Genomic DNA, 1,682 nt, shown 5'->3' with positions numbered 1-1,682 from the left:
ATACAAATAATTAAAGTATCAAGTATTCGCGTTGAATGTAATATTGTAACGAACGCTTTTTATGATAGTGAAAGATCGCATACGATATACGAATTTTCTCCTCAAGTCGCTCCAGGATATGCTATAAATATAGAACCGAGAAATATTGTTTATTTACCAATCATCAATCGTAGGAATATCAGCAACATAACCCTATTTCTCGCCGATCAAAACGGAAGACCTGTAAATTTTCGAAACGAAGAAATTGTTATAAGGCTCGAATTGAAACGAATTTCCCAACATGGGATTAGTATTCAACAATAATACGCTTTTTGTCTATAAAGGATCGAGTAGCTGTAAACGAAAGATATTTGGTGCTGGTCATTCTTCGAGACAACATCAACGACAACGACGACAGCGAGCGGGATTAACAAGAAAAAATAAATTATTTTTAATATCTCTGGGATTTAAATTGAAAAAAGAAAAAAATGAGTGAAATTTTAAACGTCTTCAATACAGCGATATTTGATGATAGTTTGTCAAGCGAAGAATATCATACCTACCTTCCACGCATACAATCCTTTAATTCAAGCGATGAAGTTAGAATTCCTATAAGTCACCAAGACATATATACATATCCCCACGACAGCTATATTTATATTCAAGGAAATATAGAAGAGCTAGATGGAACCGGTCAAGTACAATTAATCAATAATGCCTACTTATTTTTATTTGATGAAATACGATATGAAATAAATGGCGTTGAAATAGATAGATGCATAAAGCCTGGAGTTACATCAACGATAAAAGGATACATTTCCTATACCGATAACGAAAGTAAAAGTCTGCAATCGGCGGGCTGGATTCCGAAACCTTTAACGAAACAACCTACATTTCTTACACCGAATTTTACCGCATGCATACCATTAAGCTTTATTTTGGGTTTCGGTGAGGATTATAAAAAAATTATCATTAACGCTCGACAGGAATTGGTGTTGTTAAGATCGCGAAGCGATGATAATTGCTATAAAAATGATGTAAAAGATGGTACAAAAAAAATGAAAATCACTATCACCAACATTGATTGGAGAATTCGACACATAACTGTAAACGATAAATATCGTTTGCAATTATTAAATGTTCTCAATAAGGACTCTCCTATATTGATTCCATTCAGAAAATGGGAATTATTTGAATTACCTTCTCTACGCGAAACGAAAAAGGATATATGGTCCGTAAAATCGAGTACTAGTTTGGAAAGACCGCGATACGTCATAATAGCGTTTCAAACAAAACATGATGCTAAATTCGATGCATCCGATTTTCAACATGCAAACATCAATAATATTAAATTACATTTAAATTCATCTCAATATCCATACGATAATTTAAATCTATCCATGATACAAAAACGTTATGGTAACGTTTATAATATGTATACAAACTTCAGAAAAAGTTATTATGGTTCGAATAAAATTGTTGGAGAACCGCTAATAGACTTTGATCTCTTTCATGATGTACCACTTTTCGTTATCGATTGCTCAAAACAATTAGAAAGCGTAAAATCATCTTCAGTTGATATAAAGTTAGAGTTTGAAGCGGATCTACCTTTTAGTAAAAATACTTCCGTATTCTGCCTCATTATTCACGATACCATCGTACAATATAGACCATTAACAGGTTTAGTGCAAAAGATTGTATGA

The 1,682-nt window shown here is 32.8% G+C and overlaps 1 protein-coding gene across 1 annotated transcript; it reads left to right on the top strand.

Annotated features, from left to right (window-relative positions):
• The first annotated feature begins 467 nt into the window (after positions 1-467).
• On the top strand, positions 468-1,682 carry LOC111420345 (uncharacterized). The gene has a single exon (XM_023053320.2). It carries the CDS (start codon positions 468-470, stop codon positions 1,680-1,682), a length of 1,215 nt encoding a protein of 404 aa, XP_022909088.2.

Source organism: Onthophagus taurus, chromosome 8, assembly GCF_036711975.1.
Source record: "Onthophagus taurus isolate NC chromosome 8, IU_Otau_3.0, whole genome shotgun sequence".
NCBI lineage: Eukaryota > Metazoa > Arthropoda > Insecta > Coleoptera > Scarabaeidae > Onthophagus > Onthophagus taurus.
This window is presented reverse-complemented; position numbering and strand designations above follow the sequence as displayed.

Coding starts and splice junctions, on each gene's coding strand:
- LOC111420345 (XM_023053320.2), top strand. CDS start 468: ATGAGTGAAATTTTAAACGTCTTCAATACAGCGATATTTGATGATAGT.